This window comes from Phragmites australis, chromosome 7, assembly GCF_958298935.1.
Source record: "Phragmites australis chromosome 7, lpPhrAust1.1, whole genome shotgun sequence".
Lineage (NCBI taxonomy): Eukaryota > Viridiplantae > Streptophyta > Magnoliopsida > Poales > Poaceae > Phragmites > Phragmites australis.
Genome location: NC_084927.1, coordinates 36,223,035 through 36,243,979, shown reverse-complemented (window position 1 = coordinate 36,243,979; position 20,945 = coordinate 36,223,035). Strand labels below are relative to the sequence as shown.

Below are 20,945 nucleotides of genomic sequence, written 5' to 3'. Positions count from 1 at the left end.
CGGCTCGCTTCGCTTCTCTCGTCCCCTGCGACGCGGTGCGCTGCCAATTGCCAAATTCTGGGGGATCCACACCTCACCATCCGCCACCAGCCGCTGCCTGCCCCTGCCCCTGCCGCTGCCGCTGCCGCTGCCGCGCGCCTGCATTGCCTGCCTGGTTAGTAGTACTACTAGTAGCAGTAGTATTCGCGACGAGTGAACAGAGCCGCGCTTATATTACCCACCGCCGACTGCTGCTGGTGCCCGGAGCTTAGCGCGTAAGCTGTGAGAGCATCGGAGGCGAACGCGCCTTGCGGGGAGCGGCGGGGTGAGGGGGAGACAGGGGGCTCGCGGGGCGGGAGCGAGATCTTGTTGCGTGCGTCAGGCGGCATGAAGCCCCCGCTGTGGCCGGGGCTAGCGCCCGCGGCGGGGTCTCCCGACGCCGCGCCCGAGCCGGCCAAGCCCTCGCTGCCCGCCGCGTGGCTTCTGCTGCACGCGCTCTTCTGCGCCACCTCCATGGCCGTCGGATTCCGCTTCTCCCGTCTCATCGTCTACCTCCTCTTCCTCCCGACCCCGCCCATCAACCCCGCCGCGCATCTCGTCTCCCTCGTTTCCCCGCCCGTCATGCTCGCCGGCAGTAACGCCACCGCGACGATCACCACCACCACCACCACAACCACCACCACCGTCACCACCACCACCACCGTGGCCGCTGAGATCGGGACCCACGCGCACGTCCACCACGGCCCGGTGTTCGTGGGGCGGCATTCGATCCGCGTCCGCCCATGGCCCCACCCGGACCCCAACGAGCTCCTCAAGGCCCACCGCATCCTCGCCGCCGTCCAGAACGCACAGCGCAGCAGCAGGCACCGCGGCGCCGGGCCGGCGAGACCCGTCATTGCCGTCACCCCGACCACCACCTCGGCGCTCCAGGTCCCCTCCCTGACCTCCCTGGCGCACACGCTCCGCCTCGTCGACGCCCAGCTCATTTGGATCGTCGTCGAACCTGGCCACCGCACCGACGCCGTCGCCGCCGTGCTCTCCCGCTCCAACCTCGACTTCCTCCACATCACCGGCCCCGGTGACTCCACCGCGCAACTGCGAATGCACGCCCTCAGGTACGCATGCTCGAACCATGAGATCTCACCTCTCGCTAATTAATTAACGCGAGTCAGCGCCCCATAATTTAGATCTCTCTGACCATCTCTCCAAATGCGCAGGGAGATTCGGAACAAGCGAATGGACGGCGTCGTGGTGTTCGCCGACGAGAACAGCATCCTCCGGACGGAGCTGTTCGACGAGGCGCAGAAGGTGAATTCCGTGGGCGCGGTGCCCGTCGGCATCCTGGGCGTGGACGACGGGACCAGCGAGTCGTTCCTCCAAGCGCCGTCGTGCGACGCGGCGGGGAAGCTGGTGGGCTACCACGTGTCGGAGGAGACCGTGCTGCCGGCGAACCGGAGCGACATGCTGCTGTCGAGCAGGCTGGAGTGGGCCGGGTTCGTGCTGAACGCGCGGGCGCTATGGGAGGGCGCCATGGAGCGGCCCGAGTGGGTACGCGATCTCGACGCCATCGACGACGCCGACGAGCGCGTCACCAGCCCGCTCTCGCTGGTCACCAACGCCGGCCGCGTCGAGCCACTCGCCAGCTGTGCACAGTCGGCGCTCGTGTGGTCGCTCCGGTCGGACAGTCTACACGAGGTCAAATTCCCACACGAGTAAGTTCGCCGGAGTTCTGCCAGTTACTCTGGAACTTGAATTTTATTACTACCGCTTGCAATTAGACATTACCGCGTGATAATTACCCGCGCTAGTTTTTTTTTCCAACACGGGTAACTTCAGGTGTGAGCGGCAACGTCACGTGTGCAGGGCTCCGTTTGTTTTTCCCTGGATCTATTCTTTATTATGGATAGTAGGTTGTGTCATAATTTAATCATATATTTACAAATCTACTTTCAAAATCTAACCGTTTATTTATAAAATACACAATCCAAAATCTAACATCCAAAAGTAAACAAACCTAACTAAAAGGAACCGCGTCCATAATGGAATGAAGTTTTACAAACAGGGCTTACCCCAACAGAGAATAAAAGAGTTCAGGTAGCAGAACGGAACGATGAGACGGATCAACAACGAAATAAATTACCCGCGCTAGTTGCATGATCAGATCTAAGATTTTGTTTCGTGGTGCGACACGAGGTACGTTTCGTTGCGCAAATTATGGTTGGCGGTGATGGTCGTGGTGTCCCTAATAGGTTTGGTGGTGTGGGGGCGATCCCTTGAAAGCAATTCGTGTAGGCCTTGATCACATGTCGGCAGGGTACTATTAACAGGGACTTTTTTAGAACACTGTCACCGAGTACTATTAGCACTCTCACAGAATACTCTCTGTGTACAGATTGTGATTTGTGACCTGTCTATCTCAGCCTCCGCTACCTGAAAGTGATTGCCGTTTTCATGAAAGAGCTTGTGTCGGTCCCCGTTGCTCGCGTCTTCGTGTCTTTTTATCATAGCAAGGCACTAGCACTGTCTTAGCATTCCCTGAACCCTGCCACTATATTAGGATTCTTTCATTATAAGTGGAACGATGTATCATAAACATGAAACCTTTTTTTTAATGTATATTTTCCTCAAATCATATCATCATCTCCATCTTCGTGGTGTAACTTGTTCAATTTGCTCAAATCATGTCACGAAGACACCTTACTTTCTCCAAAAGCTTCTTTGATTTGCTCCACTTGCTCACCTAATCTAGCTGTCCTATGCGTTGTGTGAAAAAAACTAAGCCAGGTCATTCTAAATATTCATACCTAGCCCTTGATTTAATATATCCTTTCTATCAATGATGAAACTTCTTTAGAGCATCTCTAAGAGATACCTAAAACCCCACTCTTAATATCATCATATAGGGAGCATTCCTAATAAAATTCACTCCTTAAATCTTCTTCATCTCTAACAGACTCTCAATACCCCATTTTCTATATTTCAACAAATTAGAGTCTCTTCCCTCTCTTTTGTCACCAACGGGTGAACCCCAGATGTTATATCTCTCTCCTCTCTCTCCCTTTCTTTTTGTATCGCCATATGGGGACATCTCTTCTCTTCTCTCTGCCACTCGGTAGCCTTCTCTCTCTCTGCCGCCTAGAGCATGTCAAGGGAGGAGGGGAGCTCGACGGCCTCGAGCTCGCCGGTGGGGTCGGAGACGAGGCGCGTGCGACTGGCGGCCCTTCGCGTGCGGGGCGGATGCGGTGGCTCCGATGCGGCTCCCGGTGGCTAGATCCACGATGGCGGTATGAAGGAGCACGAGCGGCGGTGGCGCTTCAGATCTGCGATGGGGCTGATGTGGCGCGCAATTTGCAGGTCGGCGGCGTGGTTGGGGAGGGGCAACTGCAGCTCGGCAGCGGGGCTTCTAGCCAAACGTGGGAACGGGAGGTGGGTTAAGCCGGCGTTGGGATGGCACCAAGCATCGAGGCAGATGGCGTGGGGCCAGGGCACGCGCGTGGGGCCTGAGCGGATAGCGAGTGAGGCGGGTTCACCAGAAGTAGCGAGCGGATGCAGCGATTTGAGGGCTCGATAAAGATACAGAGCCACATAGGGAGTCTGTTGGAGCTGATTTTTTAATTTAATTCCCTACTTTTGGCTATAGGGAGCAGATAGCAACTCTCATGGAGATGCTCTTAGACCCAAGAAGTACTTATTGCTTTCTTGCATTTGCAGAACCTTTTGTGTACTAATTTCGATATGAATTGCGCATGCTTGTCACTTTAGCCTCTGGGTTTTTAAGCTGTTTTGAGGTGCACAAAAGTTCAGGCTGAAGATTTGGAATCTCTGTGAAGACTAAAGAGTGTTGTTGATACCTCGAATTGCCATATGCATGCCTAAAAACTGATTCAAATTTAAATAGGGCAATCTAAAAGCTCACGATTTCAACCTTTCTGCTGTTGTACTATTATTAGAGTTACTACTATTACATCTACCATTATGAATTTGACTGAGTGATATACCCAGCTCTGTTCAATTACCACTGTTTCCCATAAACTAAAGAGTTATTTAATAATGTGACATTTTTTTGTGCAGGTGGAAAATCGATCCTCCTCTGCTGAATACTGGTGCACGGCAACAAACTGTTCAACCAGAAACATCACTGAAGCGAACTACTCTAGCAAGCACTGAACATCAGCACTAGAGGTCATTTTTTTCTGTGGACAATAGAAATCTCCCAAGGTTTGTCAAACGTCTCAACTGATGCGTCTATGCCTCGTCGAGTAGTCAGTGGCAAGCGCTGTCAAGCAACATAAGCCAGCTCAGCTCAGCCCAGCTCATTTCTTTGGACCCTTCTTTGTCTAAACCACTTTGTATCGCCGTGTACAATAGCTAAAAGTTTAATTATCTGTACCGCCCATCACTTCTCAGTAGATAGTATTTTAGGCATATTGTTTTCGTGTAAAATAGATCAGAGCAGAGAGTTGCAAAATTGATGTGGTCTGGGAGTTAAAAACATTGGTTGTACACCTGGATGAAAATAATAACTACCCAGTTTTCACTTTTTCGTTCTGTACACTATGTATGTGCAGAGGTTAAGTTATAGCTCCTCAAGAAGATGTGAAATTTTTATGGCTGCTGGTGGTCAATTGGTCGTGGTGTTCCTAAATTTGAAAATAGGTCGTCGGTTACATTCTATGGCAGCTTGTCTGAAACTGTTTTTAGTTTCTTTTCTCACTGTTGTGGAATGTCACCTAGATATGGGTTGATGTCTATTTCACACAGCCTGAAACGTTCTCTCCATGGAGACTGCCTGAACTTTTATTGCATAGATTACAATTTCTTTGAGGGAAAGCATAGATTACAATTTACATAGGAAATAATTACAGGACGGGGGAGAGAAGGAATTGAGAAAGCCTAAACTAAATCAAACACCTATGGATTCATTCAGAAAGGAGAGCTCCATCTGCAGACTTGCTACACCATATGGGCCCAAATAATCATATTCATGACTGATGGCTCGAACTATATGCTCTAAACAGGTCCCTTTGGTAGCAGTCATAAACTTACTTTCTCGCTATCTGCTGATTTGGGCTCCCCGATAATTGTTTTTCAGATGGAGCCATCTATTATATTATTATTTGAGGGGGAAAATGAGTCATCACGTTCGATCTCAAGGTTACGAAATTACCATATTAATTAAAAAAAATCTAGACAACTCATTATTATGAACATCTAATGATCTAGATTAAACTAAAGAGTCCATATCAATACAATTAATAAATACCTAGATTCGGAAACCAAAGAGTCCATATCAAATACGATTAATAAATACCTAAATTTAGAATTAAAGTTATGAAAAATTAGCAGTTTGATTTCCATACGATTTGGAAAGCAAAATATCTAAATAAAAAGTCCAAATAAAATAAAATTAAGAATAATTAAAATTAGGTTAGAATAGAAAAAATAAGAATCCATATCAAATATAGTCGGGTAAAAAATCAAATACCTAAATAAAGAGTTTATGTAAAATATAATTATTCAATAGCTAAAATTCATAATAAAAAATAAAAAACTCTTACTAAAATAATAGATTAAAAAGCACTGTATAGCTCAAGATCATCACATAAAGCAAGTAGCAGGTAAGGCACAATATACAGACAAGCCAAACCTATTCTAATTTTGGTTGAGCTGCCTACACCTAACACATAATTTTGATAGTTGATCAAAATGTATATGAATTAAACCAATACATATAGACGATTCAGATATAAGTTTGAAACATAAATAATTTTTTTCACTAACATAATTTTTATTTGTTCTTTTAGTTTTATGTGTTTTCTAACCAAATGGCACTAACCTTATAAAAAACTAAAAAGACTAATTTTTAATTAAAAATTATTATGATAAAATATTATAGCAAGACTAGTCATACAATTAGTATGGATCACCTTGCTAGTAAGATTATAACTGATGGCATTTTCCCCAAATGGAACCATGGTAATGCTGATGACCGGGCCATAATCATTTGAGGATGACTTGGGAGTTAGGACCTTTAGTTGAGACTTGTAAGGACCTCAGCTCTCTTTTTTTTAAAAACCTCAACACTAGGTACAAACTATAGTATCATGTCTAAGCGTACATACACCCTATACACTTACACCACACACACGTCTGCTGAAGAGAATCACAAAATCTCTGACTCATAAACGACGGGCATGTGACACTGTCATTATGTTTTACAGGCACTTTAAGGCTGTCTGAAAGAAATCTATTTACGAGGCAAGCCCCGGTGTTAGTCCGCTTGAAGCAGAAACAGATTAATAGGCCGCTGGAAAGTACAACTGGCCAGCCCGGCCCAGATGCTAGATGGCAAACTACAAAACGAATAGATGGGCCAGCTTTTTTTTAGAAAATACACGTCTAGCGCATCCTTAAAGCCCTAAACATCTTGGTCCATATCAACCCGTGCGCTCAAGATGAATTTGACCCATCATGGGCTGTTCGCTGGATGGGCGAGATATGGAATCCAGTTCATCACACTTTTCTTTTTTTCCCGATCATTCCGTCAACGTCTAACAAAATACCAGCAAGCGAAAAAACATGTTAGCATTCTGAGCGTAGTAAATACTAGTAAGTGAACTGAGTATAGCTTAGTTGATTAAAATTATTAAGGTGGAACCGGTTAATCTAGATTCAAGTTCTAAATTTAGCACAGATACTTGAATTCTCTTAGAATAAATTCCGCGATAAATAATATATACACACATATTGGTCTGACCATAAGGAAAAACACTAATAAATGAATTAATAATACAATAAAGTAACATGAAAAGTGTTGTTTAATTATTCTCTACTATATAAAATATGAGTAGGTTCTCATATCAATTTTTCCCCTGTTCTCTTCTTATCTAATAAAAACTCCTAAAATTTGAATAATTTACTCACTTTTATCATTCACTCTCGTCCTCTAACCTTCCCGTCTTATTACTTGATATGGATATGAAACTTATTTTACTATAAAAAAATAGCAAAATGATCCATGCTAATAGCGTGGCTAGCAACGATGCAATATTTTATCAGATAATCTTTGATTAAAAATTAGTCTCTTTAGTTTTTTATGAGCTTAGTGTCATTTAATTACAAAACGCTTAGAAGAAAAAAATAAAAATTATGTTAGTGGAAAATAAAATTATTTATACTTCAAACTTGTATCCGAGTTATATACATATATTGGTTAGATTCATATACGTTTTGATCAACTGTTAAAATCATTCGTCAGGTGTAGGCAGCCTAACCAAAATCAAAATAGTTTTGCCTTATCAGCTGACTGTTTGATGTGACGATCTTGAGCTACATGATGCTTTTTAATATATTATCTTATTAAGATTTTTTTAAAAAAATCATTATTATTAATTATGAATTTTAGCTATTGATTAATTATATTTTTACATGGACTCTTTATTTAGGTATTTGATTATTATAATAATTTAATTTTTTATATGACTATATTTGATATGGATCCTTATTTTTTCCATTCTGACCCTAAATTTAATTATTATTTATTTTATTTTATTTGGAATCTTTGTTTAGATATTTTGCTTCTCAAACCGTATGAAAATCGAACTGTTAATTTTTATAATTTTTAATTTTGAATTTAGGTGTTTATTAATTGTATTTAATATGGATTTTTTGGCTTCTGAAATTAGCTATTTAATAATCATATTTGATATGGATTATTTAGTCTAATTTAGACCGTTAGGAAATAAGTGGTCTAGATCTTTTTTTTCCGATTAACGTGGTAATTTTATGATCTTGAGAGCTAATGTGGTGGCTCATTTCCCCTCAAATAATTATATAATAGATAAATGAAGAAATTAGGAGGAAAATTGGTAGACTATGTCCTCTTTTTTCGAATCCTATCTGAAATCAAACTATGATATCATTTTCGACGTATTCGTTGGACGATACTCTCGTAAAATATCCATATCTCTATATATTAAAGTTTATAGTTTATATTATCATATCTAATATTTATATTTTTATTATAATACACGAACACTTAGCTATTGTCAAGTTATGTGTTGCACAAAGGTGAAAGGACGCCGATGTTTCAGGGTTCACACTTAACGCCCTTGATTGGCTTTCCTTTTGACCTTTTCTTTCAGGGTTCACACTACCGCACGGACGCCTATGTTTGTACGCTACCGTTTAAGGCTTGATCGACCATGTTAGAGCAGAGTAGACTGAAGCTCGTAACACATTGATCACTCGCTGGATTAACCAAAGGAAATGGCGTAAAGCTCGGCTAACCGTTGATTTGCTCGGAAGTCCGAAGCAGAAATATTCAGAAACTGACCGTATCTGAAATCTGACTTTAGGCATCCAGCCAATCTCGGTCTGAACATTGCCCTTTATTGAATCGATTTGATTTTTTTGGGGCACGTTGAATGGTTAAATTTTTGTATTCTGTTTCGTCCTGTTGATTCTGTCTCGCGTTAGGAATTTGACGGAGGACAGATCCCTGCGTGCACGCTCATCATCTTCGCCCCCATCAATCAGCATCCAAAACCCCAAATCCCTCGTCATCTGGCTAGCATCTCACCGAAATATCCGGCGTCCATGGGTCTCGAATCGATCGGGTCCACGTCGAACTACAGCATCACCAATTCACAGACGCAACGGAACTCAAGAATTACAGAGAAGCCCGTGAATCGGTCTGTGCCGTGCCGTGCCCGACTGCCGGTTGTGCTGTGCGAGCCGTCCGAAGCACTAACCAGAGTAACTCCGTTGTTTTTTTACCAGAGTAACTATCGTAACGAAATTACAAACTGACACATACTATTCGGTCTATCTTCTTATATGAACTAGAACTAAAAAAACACAAAAGAAACACCCAGCATCAGAGGACTGGCCCTAACGCGAGCCTGCCAAACCAACCAACTTAGAATTTGTCCAAAACAAACGCGTCGTGAGAAAGCTGATCCGGAGGAACGTCGATGGGTTCCTATCGTCTTCCGTGTCCCTGATCGTACATGGCTACGTTGCGTGCCGGACAGTTCCATCGACATGGCTTTGAGCAGCGCGGTGCGTTGCGGTAGCATCGGCGGCGATTCTTACACATGATTTCCGTGCTAGATTACGGCTCTGCTCTGCCTCGCATCACATGTGTGCTTTGCCCTGCATGATTGATGCAGCATGGCTAACTCTCTTGAACAAATCTATTGTCTACATGTGCCTGCAGTCTGCCGGGGCAGATGGCCGTGGCCGCAAGTTCCATCGCCTTTCCTCGATCGCCGTCTCCCAAATGTATTAACCGGATCGGATCGGACAGAAGCCTAGTGGGCAAGCACAAACAATTGAAGCTTTCTTCTTGGTACCTGTTGGCACCACGCCAATAGATAAGCAGCTGCATGGCGAGTGAGTCACCGAGAGAGACTGCGACATGTGCAGGCCCCACACCCGAGGGGAGAGCTGCTGCCGTGACAGGCATTTCTTCTCACAGCAGCAGCAGAAGTAGTGCTGTCTTGTTTCTCAAGTGGGACAGGGACATCTACATATTGTATTGCAACCAAATATCTAAAAAAGAAAACAGCTGCTGGTTGTTCGATGATAAGTTGTGCAGGATGCAGCAGCCGCGATCGACTTATCACAAAATGAATCCAAACCAAGTTGCGCTGCTAACCGTGTGAGATAAATTAAGCTTGATTTCTGAGCAGAACTAAGGGCAACTACTGTTGATACTGGATCAACAAAAAGAAACAGTACTCTTTTTTATGCCGAACCATTCATGATACAAAATCATTCATTCACTGGCATGGGTAGTGGGGTGGCGTGTTTTGTTGCCTCGCTGACTCGTGCTTGTCGCCTTTCCCCGGGGAGAATTTCTAATTTCTTACGGTTCCGGTGTCTCCACGCCTCAGCCAACCCAACCGATGCCCGCCGCCGCTGCCGCCGCCGGGACGTTTTGCTGAGATCCCGACGCGCTCATATCCCTTTTCTTTTGTCCACCCATGCGGCCGCGCCATGCCTTTGTTTAAAGATCTTAAGCTGTGCTTTGTTGCGGCACTGCATCGTGCGGTCGCAGTTGGTGCAAATATTGTACGCTGCAGATTAGTTTTAGGGTTTCTCGTTCTTATATTATTATTTGAGAAAAAAATAAGACGTTACTTTCACTTTTAAGATTATGAAATTACCACGTCAATCAAAATACAGGGAGCAACAAGCTCGGACGACAGCAACAGAGTACGACACGACACAGCGCCAGCAACAGAGCATGATAGGGCGGCAGAGAGCAGCAAGGCTTCGGCCAACTCACCCATCAAACGACACATCGTGTAGATGAGGGGTTCCGCCCAAAGAACTTGATGGCCGGCGACACTTGGTTGCTCACAGCGACAGGGCTCCGGCGGCTCTGGCGAATTTGTTACTATTTGAAGGATTTGGGCAGGACTCTATCTCGTTGGATTTGGGACAAAATCGGATTCGATTTGGTTTGAGATGGATGCCGGATTCTATCTCCAAAAAATCTTGTGTGCTAGCTTTCTAGATGAACTACGTCTCGTAGTCGAGTTGGACTCTCAGGGGATTTGACTGCTCGGCTGGAGACAGAGGCATGCAACTACTTCTAGCGCTGGAGCCTGGAGGTCGAAGTTGAAGCTGGCGTGGCTGTTCTGTGCAATCGAGAAGAAAAGGGCATCCGGACTGAGCCGCTTTTGTGTATTCGTATCATATATTGCAGCCATATTATATATCTTTTGATAGTTATACGAAAATGATATAATATTAAAAGTTTGTTGGAAAAGAAAATAAGAAGAGAATGTTATTGGAATGCAGAAAATTAAAGGGAACGAGTTTAGGAAGAAAATACATATAGAAAAGGATTTTAAACTAGTAAGTGAACCAAATGAGAAGAAATTATTAATGATGGTCCAAATTGGTACCTACCCATCCATTCTTTTCATCAAATGCTTATCTATATATTGATTTTTTATCTACTTTATAATTTTTTAATTACATATACGATATAAATTTTAATATAAATAAATGATCTTAATAAGTCTTTTATGCGCAAGGTCATGTGGAAATTTACCTAAACATCTCCACGGTTGTCAGCACGTCGCGTTCCGAGCTGCATTGCATTGCTTGGCTTACTTGGCTCTCCTCCGTCCACTTAGACGACTTCTCCTCCATTCCATTGGCCTCCCTCGTCATCCACCGCAAGCAACCGTAGGACCATACCGGAGCGGTGTCAGTGCCTCACCTTGCGGCAAGCAGTCGAAGCCGGCAAGCTACTACCACTAATACGTCGAGCTCGAAAACGAAGATGTCGCAGTCGTGAAAATCGACTTTCTACTCCACTTTGCAGCCCGTGACCTGCTCGCTTGACAAAGTATGCTCCGATACGTAATTGTAACCTTCGTGATTAGAGAAGACGCGCAGCTAATCCACTCGATAATCGTCTCACTTTCTCCTTGTTCTCTCCGCCCGGTGACTAATCAAACTAAGCCAGCCTAAACTACAACGGATTAAACAGCAGTAAAAACAAATAATCTCAGTCAAAATCATCCACCTCCACGTTACCACCTCTTCTCCATGTCTGTTTTCACACGATACCCCCCCCCCACCGGGGTCTCTAAATTAATTACTCATTTAGACTAAGCTGCTAAACACATTTCACGACAACACGTCAAGAAAAAAATATTACCCGCTACAAAAAAAGAGAGGAAAACATATTGCTCACCTCCAATCCAATCCAACCCATCCACGTCAAGAAAAAAATATTACCCGCTACAAAAAAGAGAGGAATATATATATATTCTTTTGGTGTTAATTTTCCTTGTTTTAGTCATCTTTGGTTGTTTTTTATTTAGTAGTTGCTCCTTGTCTATTTCACTTAACAATTATTATGTTAATATAAAAACATCTGTTCTTCTTTAATGGATGGTTGTTTTGAACACTTCTTACCCTCTGCAAAGGAGAAGGACATCTTCGAACAAAAAATAAAATAGCCAAAGGGATCGCGGAATCTGAGCCCACCACTCCCATGCCCCCATTTGTATAAAGCGACACCCCGCCATGGAAGAAAAGGGAAGACGAAAGCCTCGACCTCTACCGGTCTACCTGCTCCACTCCCTTCACCTCTTCTCTTCTTCCTTGCCCTCTCGTTGCAGTCGTAGCTGCAGAGATGAGTAGTCCCTCCACGTCGCTCGTGGCGGCGGCGCTGCTGCTGCTCCTGTCGCTGGCCGCGGCGGCGGACATGTCGATCGTGTCCTACGGGGAGAGAAGCGAGGAGGAGACGCTGCGGATGTACGTCGAGTGGATGGCGCGCCACGGCAAGGCGTACAACGCCATCGGCGAGGAGGAGCGCAGGTACCAGGTGTTCAAGGACAACCTCCGGTACATCGACGCCCACAACGCCGCCGCCGACGCCGGGGTCCACTCCTTCCGCCTCGGCCTCAACCGCTTCGCCGACCTCACTAACGAGGAGTACCGCGCAACCTACCTCGGCGTCAGGACCAAGCCGCAGAGGGAGAGGAAGGTCAGCGCAAGGTACCAGGCTGACGACAACGAGGAGCTGCCGGACTCCGTCGACTGGAGGACCAAGGGGGCCGTCGCCGAGGTCAAGGACCAGGGCAGCTGCGGTAAGCACCCATTATTTACACCTTTCTTTCTGCCTTGCTGCTGCTAAATCGAAGATATCCTTCTTACATCTTGTAGCTGATGGATGATCCGTTTCTAGAACTCCATCCGCCCATCGATGCAAGGCATATTTTTATTTGAAAAAAAAACAAAATTTATAAAATCTGATTAACAATTAGTCAAATTATATATTTATATTTAGTTTATAAAAGTTATATAAGTATGTTCATATTTCACACTGCTCTTAATATGATATTAATTTTGTAGCAATTAACAATATATCTAAGATAAATTAAATGTCAAAATCTATTTTTTGAAGACTTTTTTCATTTTAAAATACGCCTTGGACGGAGGGAGTACAAAGGAGGCTTCTTTTTTCTTTGTTTATTTGTCCTCGATAGGTGAAAAACAGTGACATATATTCGTCAATTTGCAGTAGTTTCAGTATCCGCATGAACAGAGAGTAGGGGATTAACATGTTCTACCTGAAGGTCAACAGCAAGCTAATGCCGTTAGTCATGCACAAAAATGGATGGAGAATGCAAAGATGGTATATACGTATAGATTAGTATGCTTCAAAATTCTAACTATAGAGATAAGCCCAATAAAATCCTTTAAAATCAAAATTGTTTATTTCGGATACTACCTTGTGTCAACTCAAAGCTAATCTATGCGATGATTCTTTGTAACCTACAGAGATTTTCTACAAATTTCATTCTTTTTTTTTACCTATTTTTCTTGGCTGTTTTACCATAGTATGACTGAAAGATGTACCAATACGGAAAGAGGCTCTTGGAAACTACTTTCATCACGACTCTTGTGTCCGTTAGCATGTGACGTTCCTATTGGTCACCTGTATCCCTCTGCACTCTCATTCATCACCAGCCGAAATCATTATTTGTCTGAATTTGGGAAATTTTCCCTTAATTTTATTCCTTTTTTATCACCACTTGCCTGCATTTTTAATGGATAAGTCGTATAAATCAATGATATTGATGGCAACATGGTATCGAAATCTGATCTTTGTTTATCGCTTCTAGGGAGTTGCTGGGCTTTCTCAGCAATAGCTGCTGTGGAAGGCATCAACCATATTGTTACGGGCGACATGATCTCGTTGTCTGAGCAGGAGCTTGTCGACTGTGACACTTCATACAACCAGGGGTGCAATGGAGGTCTGATGGACTACGCGTTCGAGTTCATCATTAACAATGGTGGAATCGACACGGAGGAGGACTATCCTTACAAGGGTTCGGACAACCGTTGCGATGTCAACAGGGTATTTTTCTCGCCTTCTTAGTTCCCTCCTTCCCTTGGATTTTTAAGAACCATCGCCGTTTTTGTTTACCGTTGCCTTTGTGTGTTTGGTTAATCGCAGAAAAATGCAAAGGTTGTTACGATTGACAGCTATGAAGATGTAACACCGAACAGTGAGAAGAGTCTGCAGAAGGCGGTTGCGAACCAGCCCGTCAGTGTTGCGATTGAGGCCGGTGGCAGAGCGTTTCAGCTCTATAGCTCGGTAATTGTCACTAGCCTGCTCTTGAAATCCATTTGCTGACTATGTGGTTAAGTTTAGAAATTAAGTTATGAAACTGTCTCGTCCATTTGTCAGTAGGGGCAGTAAGTTACTGGTATCTCCCTGATGGATTAGGAGCACCTGCCTTAGACAAAATATGGTCATGTTAGAACGGGCCACCTGATCGCTTTAAAATTGTCTCCTTCACGTCGCTTTAGTCAGGATTATTTCACTAGAAGGAGTGATTCTGCTGTCACACAGTTGCAAGTTGCAACTATTATAACAATTATGATACCCCCTGACTTTGTTTGTACAATCCAGACAAGCAACTTTTGCAATACAATAGTTTTTCAGTGCCTCCGCCACTTTGAATAAATCATGTTCCTTTGTTGCTTAATGTCCTCTCTTTGTGAAACATTTTTTAATGGAACGGGCAAGTGTGATGTGCTATTGTAAGTACCATAGCGGATGAAGTGGTGTGAGCTATCATCCACTTCTGCTGGAAATCAGCAGAGTTGAACGGAAGATTCTGAAAATGCTTTTCCTTTTCATAAAGTGAACCTGGCATTTTCAAACCATTGCATTGGCCTCAAAGACCTTTTTTTCCATCTCATGCTTTATTGTTGTTAATGATAGTGCTAATTCCATGAAGCATCTGCCATGTACTGATCATCATTTCCTGATCTCGCAGGGTATCTTCACTGGAACCTGTGGAACAGCGCTGGACCACGGTGTCACGGCCATTGGCTACGGCACAGAGAACGGCAAGGACTACTGGATCGTGAAGAACTCGTGGGGCGGCAGCTGGGGTGAGTCCGGCTACGTCCGGATGGAGCGCAACATCAAGGCGTCCAGCGGAAAATGCGGCATCGCCGTCGAGCCGTCCTACCCCCTCAAGAAGGGCGAGAACCCCCCGAACCCCGGCCCGACGCCGCCGTCCCCGACCCCGCCGCCCACCGTCTGCGACAACTACTATACCTGCCCCGAGAGCACCACCTGCTGCTGCATCTACGAGTACGGCAAGTCCTGCTTCGCCTGGGGCTGCTGCCCGCTCGAGGGGGCCACCTGTTGCGACGATCACTACAGCTGCTGCCCTCATGACTACCCCATCTGCAATGTCCAGCAGGGAACCTGCCTCATGGTAAATGCTCGGACCATTCCATTTACATTTTCCTCAACGTGATTATGAAACCACGTACACGTTAATCACTGTAAATTTCCTCTGATTGTAACGGGTTAATTTGCTGCTTGATGATCAGGGCAAGGACAGCCCACTCTCAGTGAAGGCTCTGAAGCGTACTCTGGCCAAGCCACACTGGGCTTTCTTTGGTAACAATGCAGCTGGTGGCAGGAAGAGCAGCGCGTGAACAATCGCAGCATGATGTTAGGCCGTCAACAGCAATGGTGATTAGCTCCTGCAAATGATCACATGGCCGTGAAGCGCGGCGCGGCGGCCGCTGTTTAAGTATAACCGTACAATAGGTGCTCCTGTACATAAGCCTGGAAGAATGGGTTCGGTTGTTTACAGAACTGCCAAATTTGCTTTTGCATATATATGCAGAATTCAGATAGCTTTGCTAAGCTCCTCACCGAGCAGTTCGACAGAACTGCGATTGATGTTATATATGGAAATTGATAATGGAACAAGATGCAATCATGTGCTTTATTTGATGTTTGCGCCATTCTGTCACTCCGATACCTTTATCTGATGAATAGGTCTTTGGCATGTTCTCTCACTTCTCTGCTAATCATGTGCTTTTGGTTCTGTGGCCATGGCGTTGGTACGATGATGGGTTTGATTACCTGTGCGGGCCATCGGTCCCTCTCTTGTTCTTCAAAGCAGCAGCTGCTACTTGTCGAGCTCTGAACGGAGAGAGTGCGCTGCGTATCATTTTTTAGAAGGGGTGATTTTATTCGATCAGTAGCACAAACATATTTCAAATAGGAATTTGGGATAAAGAAAAACACAGAGATAACATAGGTCCTGCCATCGGCACCTCGAGCTTCATCTCTCATCTATCGTCACCGAACATGTGCACCGACGAGGAGGGGCCATTGAAGTCCATAAGATTTTGCAGTCACCAACAGTAACATCACATAGCTAGAATGCATTGAAGACGATGAATGCTTCGGGCAAGCTCGCCAGCCAGAAAGGAACCCGACGCCGCCGAACACGTCAACGACTCAGAAAGGAGACCTGGTGTCTCCGACGAGCGCATCGTCGACCCGAACTGGAAGCTCGCATCCCATCATAGATTTGGGGAATTAAAATTTCAATACCATCTCGGTCCCCACCATCCCCACCAGTAGCATTGACCGGACGCATCGTGAGCGGAGCGAAGCTATCACGTACCCACTTAATCCCTCAACCAATTTGATCATAGAACACTCAATCCACTCAACTGAATGCTATGTTGCAAACTCACAAGTCCACGAGCACAGAGATACACTTGGGAGAGAAATAGAGTATAGAGGGAGCAACAAGCTAGACTGGGTACAGAGAAGGAATAGAGACTGGAAAAAGAGGGCAGCATCAGGGGGAAGAAGAATCGGAACAGAGAGAGGAAGATAATCGTCTGAGGAGGAAGAAGGCAAGCTTCAATTCTATTCTTTGATGCATGTGCTGATCCTTGTTAGCTTCCTTTTGTAGACCCTCACTAAGTGCTCGGCCCCACTTGACAACTATAGAGTGCCGGCTGGCCTACTTGGCAGTTGGTAAGCCTCAAGTCCGTGACAATCTCCTCCCACTAAGAATTAGCTTATCCCCAAGTCGACACCATGAACGGCGACTAATTGAACTCATATCGTCGAGCTTCATTCCACCAGGGTCCTATGTTACATTCTGCCATTCAGTTTGCCACACCTGAATGTCCATGTAGCAAATGTAGCACTTCACATCAGCAGGGTTGGTGTCTTGCCCCATTCTCACCTTTAGTTGAGTCCTCTCCATATGCATCTAGAGAAGCTACAAATATCACCAGATGCTTTCAATGGTTGCCCCCTAACAAAGCACACTTGACAACAAGTAGTTTGCTACTGGTATATCAGCAACAAAAAAACCCTACGAAACCACAAGGTTGTGCTTGCACTGAGATCAGCAAATGTGTTGAATCCATTCCAAGTCCATCATTACGAGGTGCATTAGTTGCTAAATCTTCATCACGCTTCAGCTACCGCATCGTGCAAGTCCCTCCACCCAAAATCAGCACGACCCATAATCTGAATTTTGTATTTGTTGCAGTACCCAGTGTAGCACAGCAACCACACATCCCACAACTCTATAATGCCAACAATTACCAATTGTCTCACATAACTATATAGTGTAGTGAGACGACTCTTTTTACTAGTAACTGCCGCTAAGAATTTTGTGCCTCGTAAGTTTAACATGCGTAACCATGGCACCAAGTTGAGAGGCAAAACTTCCTTGAACTGCCTAAGCAATTCCTCCTTAATCTTAATGAATATCAAAACCTCATACAAATGTGGTTCACTTGCAAGCACCATATGACCCCCCACCCCCCTCAAAAAAACAAACCTGATGCAAATTGACATTACCAAATTGGCACCTTTCTCCGTCATGATTCTTGCAAGCCCAAACATAGACTCCTTCACTCTTAAGTGCATGGGCAACCTGGTCATCAATAAGACAGTGTACATACCATATTCCAGCAGCCTCAATTTGGGATTGCTAGTCTACTACACAGTCGGTTACATACAAAGCAGAATTTGCAACATCAGGGGCCTTAGCACGAGCTGGTCTCTGAAGTTTGATCATTGACTCAGGCTCTTGAGTAGCAAAAACAACAGGCATGCCAACGATGTTGTACCTATAGATCATCATCTTTTGCTCTAGGAAAATCTTATCAACTGGAATCTCCATTCTTAGATCACATCTAGTAACCCTAAGGGCATTAGTCTCCTCCAAGATGTCATCAAGGTTCACTGCACCCTCTTGGTTTTCAATCTTTGGCATCCACTTAACGCGCTTGGCATGTTGCCCAAGAACCTGTTTGACAGTCACCATAGCCAATCCTTTACTGACCAAGAATAGAGTAATAATAATATCAATATCAATTGTAATGCCCCATCCTAAATGTCGTCTCCATCTTTTTTAGTCAGCGCAGGGAGATCCACAATGATTCCTAGCAAATTGCAATTCTTCTCTCTCGGAGCATTGCAGTGTTCTCCCACCTACACCTCATAATTCCAGCATCAGGATCGCAAGACCAAACCGTCAAAGGGGTATTACCATCTACGCATAGAACAATATCTCTAGGCTTCAAATCTACAAGTAATTCCTTGTAACTCATAGCAATCATACTCTCTTTGCCCTTGATATCATGATTAGTGATAACAGTGATTTTACGACCCTTGGTTAGCTTGATTGGTTTACCATCCATCAAACACCCTGAACCAATTTTAGGACCCAGTGATAGCCGCAACATCACATTGTAATTATTGAAAGTGCATCTAGACCCCCTAAGTGGGTTTTGACTTATTGATGATAAAACGATTAAGGAACTAATATGTTTATCGAAGCTATGAACATGTTTTAGTCTCAATTGTGAAGACTCACGACGATTGACGCCCCTCGAAAAGAAAAGAAAAGTACTGTGTAGTACTCAATAGGATTTAAAATGTTTTATCTTTGAAATTGAGTCTAGGTTAGCCGTACTATTAAGAGGGTTACAACTGTTAGCTTTCATGGTGTCTCAATGCTCAAAATAACCTATTAGAACCAATAGTTGAGAGACACATTCACCCACAAACACCGAAAAAAATAGACAGTGTGTACTGAATCCGGAGTCTCCAGTGTTCACCGGATACTCCGGTACTCATTGTTTAGGCCGGAGTCTCCGAGAAAGACTCCGCTAGAAGAGCCTCAGTTTCGAATACTTTTAATTGTCTGGAGTCTCCGGTGTTCACCGGATACTCCGGTAGTTGGTGAATTTTTGGCCGGAGTCTCCGAGAGAGACTCCGCCAGAGGTGCCTCGATTAAGCTTTTATTTTTAATAGAAAAAGATCGGAGTCTCCGGTGTTCACCGGATACTCCAGGAAGAAAATGGTTTTGGCCGGAGTCTCCGAGAGAGACTCCGCCAGGGGTGCCTCGGTTAGCATTTAATTTAAATGACCGGAGTCTCCGGTGTTCACCGGATACTCCAGTACCTGGAGAGACCGGAGAGTCCGGCAAGTCTCCGGACTTTTTCTCCGTGGTGACTAAGTCTGGTCTGGAGACTCCGGTGTTCACCGGAGACTTCGGGCAGATCAACAGAACCGTAACGGCTAGTTCTGACACTGTACTGACCCCGTTTTGGATTTCAGGCCGGAGACTTCCGTGTTCACCGGATACTCTGGGATAGGTATATCAGAACAGTAACGGTTAGTTTTTGAGGGTGAGCTATATATACCCCACACACCCCTATCATTTATTGCTTGCTGTTGCTGCTGAGCTTCACTTTCACAAAGCTTCCCAAGAGCATTTAAAAGCCCTCCAAACATCTCTAGTGCTTAGTTTTGCGTCAAATTTGAGAGATTGTGTTTGGGAGTGAAGTTGAGTCAATTGAGCATTGAGTTCATCATCGAGCATACATTGTGATCATTTCTCTTGGAGCCTTGTGCTCCTAGACAGCAAGATATCGCCCGTAGAGCACTCAATCATTGTGGAGTGCCACGGGAAGTTTATAATTGACATCAACTTGAGTAAGAAAATCTAGCTTGATCTTTGTAGTCGCTAGAAGAGGATAGGGTTGGAAAAGACCCGGTTCTTTGTGAGCTCCTCAACGGAGACGTAGGCACTTCTTTGTGAGATGGCTGAACTCCGGGATAATTTCTTGTCTCATCACTTGTGCAAGTTTTACTAGTTGTGTAGTTTTGGAATTTTTCCCATATAATTAGTTTTTGTGATCATCTTGCTATTAACTCTTGTTGTTTAAGCATTGTGCTGATAATAGAACTATTGCTATCTTTTAATCCTTAGTTATACTTGCTTAGCTTCAGTTGTTCTCGAGATTCTGTATAGACCGGATAATCTGTATAGACCAGATACTCCGAACAGACTGGAGTATCCAACCTTCACCAGAGTATCCGGCATCTGTTTAATCCGCTATTTAGTTTTAATTTTCAGAAAAGCCTATTCACCCCCCTCTAGGCAACTTTAAGTACATTCAATTACGCCCAAAAGATGGCCAAGGCATTGGTTGTAGTTAGATGATGTCGCTGATGGACCCCGTCTTCTGCCTAGCCGTGCAACGCGGGTGCAAGAAGTTCCTTGGCTAGCCCCTAGCCAACTTGTCCAAGCGGCGGATGCGAAAAGGCCGAGGTCGAGTGGTTGAGGGTGGGTGGTGGTTGTTCCACATTTGGCTCGAAATGGTCCTGGTGCACGGTCTTCGACAGGGACCGATGGAGTTTCACGTCATCGATGGCTGTTGTGGTGGATGCAAACACCATGGCGGATGCCGATGCATTAGAGTACACTGAGATAGATGCCATGGTGGACTTGGGCGCAGCGACGGGCACGTGAATGGTGGGTGTTGGTGTCAGGGTCGCTAATGACGTAGGAGTAGTGGGTGTGGCCGATGTTGGTGCAGTGGTGAACGCCGACACAACAGTGGTGGACATCGACGTAGGAACTGGCGCTGAGGTAGGAGATTGCATGTGTTCGACACTCAACTAGTAGCATCCATCCCATATGTTGTGGCCATGTAGCGCTTCACGAGCATGCACGACGTCTCAGCACCATTGAAACACGATGAATGCCACTACCTCACTTCCGCCGTGCCTTGTGGTCACTCTGATGTTCTCTACGCCGAATAGATAGAGCACTTGCCGAAGCACC

At 44.9% G+C, this 20,945-nt stretch overlaps 2 protein-coding genes and 1 pseudogene across 3 annotated transcripts; 2 read left to right on the top strand and 1 right to left on the bottom strand.

Moving 5' to 3' along the window:
• Positions 1–4: 4 nt before the first annotated feature.
• On the top strand, positions 5–4,522 carry LOC133925118 (probable glucuronosyltransferase Os04g0650300). Of its 2 annotated transcripts, XR_009910900.1 has the most exons (4): positions 5–1,094; positions 1,197–1,691; positions 4,051–4,230; positions 4,323–4,522. XR_009910900.1 is itself a non-coding variant. In XM_062370964.1 (3 exons), exons 1-3 carry the CDS (start codon positions 367–369, stop codon positions 4,157–4,159), a joined length of 1,332 nt encoding a protein of 443 aa, XP_062226948.1. In that variant the 5' UTR covers positions 5–366; the 3' UTR covers positions 4,160–4,522. The 2 variants fall into 2 exon arrangements, 1 of the variants encoding a protein (XP_062226948.1); XM_062370964.1 differs by having other exon boundaries at positions 4,051–4,522.
• A 7,516-nt stretch (positions 4,523–12,038) lies between these two features.
• On the top strand, positions 12,039–15,781 carry LOC133925117 (oryzain alpha chain). The gene is made up of 5 exons (XM_062370963.1): positions 12,039–12,599; positions 13,638–13,873; positions 13,973–14,113; positions 14,802–15,251; positions 15,370–15,781. Exons 1-5 carry the CDS (start codon positions 12,143–12,145, stop codon positions 15,475–15,477), a joined length of 1,392 nt encoding a protein of 463 aa, XP_062226947.1. The 5' UTR covers positions 12,039–12,142; the 3' UTR covers positions 15,478–15,781.
• Positions 15,782–17,798: 2,017 nt separating this feature from the next.
• LOC133925637 (pyruvate kinase, cytosolic isozyme-like) lies at positions 17,799–18,555 on the bottom strand (annotated as a pseudogene).
• Positions 18,556–20,945: the final 2,390 nt, after the last annotated feature.

What these genes read in the sequence shown, in the direction of transcription:
- LOC133925118 (XM_062370964.1), top strand. Translation starts at nt 367, where the DNA reads ATGAAGCCCCCGCTGTGGCCGGGGCTAGCGCCCGCGGCGGGGTCTCCC. An exon ending in CTGCGAATGCACGCCCTCAG is followed by an intron (nt 1,095 to 1,196) that starts GTACGCATGCTC and finishes CCAAATGCGCAG; the next exon opens with GGAGATTCGGAACAAGCGAA. An exon ending in GAGGTCAAATTCCCACACGA is followed by an intron (nt 1,692 to 4,050) that starts GTAAGTTCGCCG and finishes TTTTTTGTGCAG; the next exon opens with GTGGAAAATCGATCCTCCTC.
- LOC133925117 (XM_062370963.1), top strand. Translation starts at nt 12,143, where the DNA reads ATGAGTAGTCCCTCCACGTCGCTCGTGGCGGCGGCGCTGCTGCTGCTC. An exon ending in CAAGGACCAGGGCAGCTGCG is followed by an intron (nt 12,600 to 13,637) that starts GTAAGCACCCAT and finishes TATCGCTTCTAG; the next exon opens with GGAGTTGCTGGGCTTTCTCA. An exon ending in ACCGTTGCGATGTCAACAGG is followed by an intron (nt 13,874 to 13,972) that starts GTATTTTTCTCG and finishes GGTTAATCGCAG; the next exon opens with AAAAATGCAAAGGTTGTTAC.